Source organism: Protobothrops mucrosquamatus, unplaced genomic scaffold (assembly GCF_001527695.2).
Source record: "Protobothrops mucrosquamatus isolate PMUCROS unplaced genomic scaffold, P.Mucros_1.0 scaffold2033, whole genome shotgun sequence".
Taxonomy (NCBI): Eukaryota; Metazoa; Chordata; class Lepidosauria; order Squamata; family Viperidae; genus Protobothrops; species Protobothrops mucrosquamatus.
This window is the reverse complement of record NW_015388141.1, coordinates 227587-229438: the sequence shown is the minus strand read 5'-3', so window position 1 is coordinate 229438 and position 1852 is coordinate 227587. Positions and strand designations below refer to the sequence as shown.

The following is a 1852-nucleotide window of genomic DNA, read 5'->3' as shown; positions in this document are numbered from 1 at the left end:
TAATTTCTCAAAAGCAGCGCAATAGCAGAAACAATGATTTGCTTTGTTTGTTTTTGAATAGTGCCTAGTGATGCATATCATGTCAAAGTAATGTCCTAAAAATTGTATTATTTACCTTTTTTACCCAACCAAATTTCTTTGTGTTATTTCTAGCCGGCAACGATAGCCATCCTTCAAGTCGTGACTCTGAAAGGGATTAAATTAATATTTTAAAACAGTATAAACAGATATTCCATTGTTTTATTGTTATGTCTCATTAAGAAAAATGGCATTTATTATCCACTGTATTAATCTTTTAAGCAATAAAACAGCTGAAATTTACAAGCAAAACAAGCGAAGTTCTCTTACAGTTATACCACATCCTGTAACCATGTCACATTCTTATTAGTAAATATAGTACATCCCAAAGCAGAAATACACAAAGCATTATTATTGCTGCCTTCCACTCATTTTTGCAAAAAAATTAAACAGAGCACAGGTTTTGTATTGGAAGATATTCTGCCAGGGGTCTCAGTGCATCATCTGGCTGGCCTTCAGCTTGGGAGTTAGAATAGAGCCACCTGATTATTAGTCCAATACAGAAAATTTAAAAACTTTTCTCTTTAGAACTGTGAAATTAGATTTCAGGATTGTGAGGCGCACCACATTTAATATACAGAATGTAGTGTGCTTTCTCCCGAAACCAATTACACCAATTTTTGTTTTGAGTTATTATTTGGGAGAAAGTGCTTAAATTCAAATAAGCAAGCCCGTCTTCTTTAAAGAATTGTTGTTTTTATAGATCTTTCTTAAAGTGCAGCACTGGAAATAAAGTTGGAATTTAAAATTTATTGAATGTTAACTGGAGAGATATTAATATGTAAACTGGATAAGTAGTAGTTTGATTTTACCAATGAAAAAACAGGACTTATGTTTTGCATAATTATGTACTAATGACTATATGTGATTGCTAAGATGCATAAATTAATGTTGCAAATGAATATAGAGGATGAATATGTCAAAGACTCTATGATCAAATGGACAAGATATTTTGATAATATTATAATGCCTGATCAGTTGGAGAATATGTGGAGTAAAGGATTGAAATTTGCATTAAATTATAACTTGAAAGAGAATTTTTATAGGATGATGTATCATAAAAATATATAAGAAAGTGTCAAATATATGTTGGAAATACAATCAATATGAAGGTATTTTTATCATCTTTGGTGAATATGTAAGAAAGATAAGAAATATCTGGACCAGATATTTACTTTATATATATCTTGATCAGATATGTACTTTAATTCAGAGAATTCTTAAATGTACAATTGAAACCAGAGGTTTTCCTTTTAAGCTTGATGGACAGATAAAAAAACACCATGCAACTCTTATACACAACAAAGCAAGATTTCACTATATGTAGAGATGGAAGGATTCAAATACACCTAATATATCCAGTACATGACTAAAAATTTATATATTTTTTTCAAAAAACAAAATCTTATTTTTTTTATCTGTCTTCCATGTGGTTAATATACTTATTCATTGGCTTAGCAAAAGAATATTATTTTGTTTTACAATCAAATATTCATATTTATAATTTTACTGCTTTCACTAGCATATTCAAAAATATTTTACAAATAAAATGTGGAACTCCACCTAGGTACTGTAGACCACAGTATCATGCTGCGGCGGTTGGGTGGGTTGGGAGTGGGAGGCACTGTGATGCGGTGGTTCTCCTCCTTCCTCACCGACCGTACGCAGTCTGTATTGGCAGGGGGACAGAGGTCGACCCCAAGGCCCCTAACTTGTGGGGTTCCACAGGGGTCGGTCCTCTCTCCGCTTCTGTTCAATATTTATGTGAAGCTGC

General features: G+C 32.5%; 1 protein-coding gene across 1 annotated transcript in view; it reads right to left on the bottom strand.

Annotated features, from left to right (window-relative positions):
* ROCK2 (Rho associated coiled-coil containing protein kinase 2) overlaps nt 1-1852 on the bottom strand; it is a 54432-nt gene that overhangs the window by 5621 nt on the left and 46959 nt on the right. The window contains exon 28 of the mRNA XM_015823890.1: nt 116-186. Coding sequence (XP_015679376.1) covers nt 116-186 — 71 coding nt within the window. The remainder of the gene's footprint in view (nt 1-115; nt 187-1852) is intronic.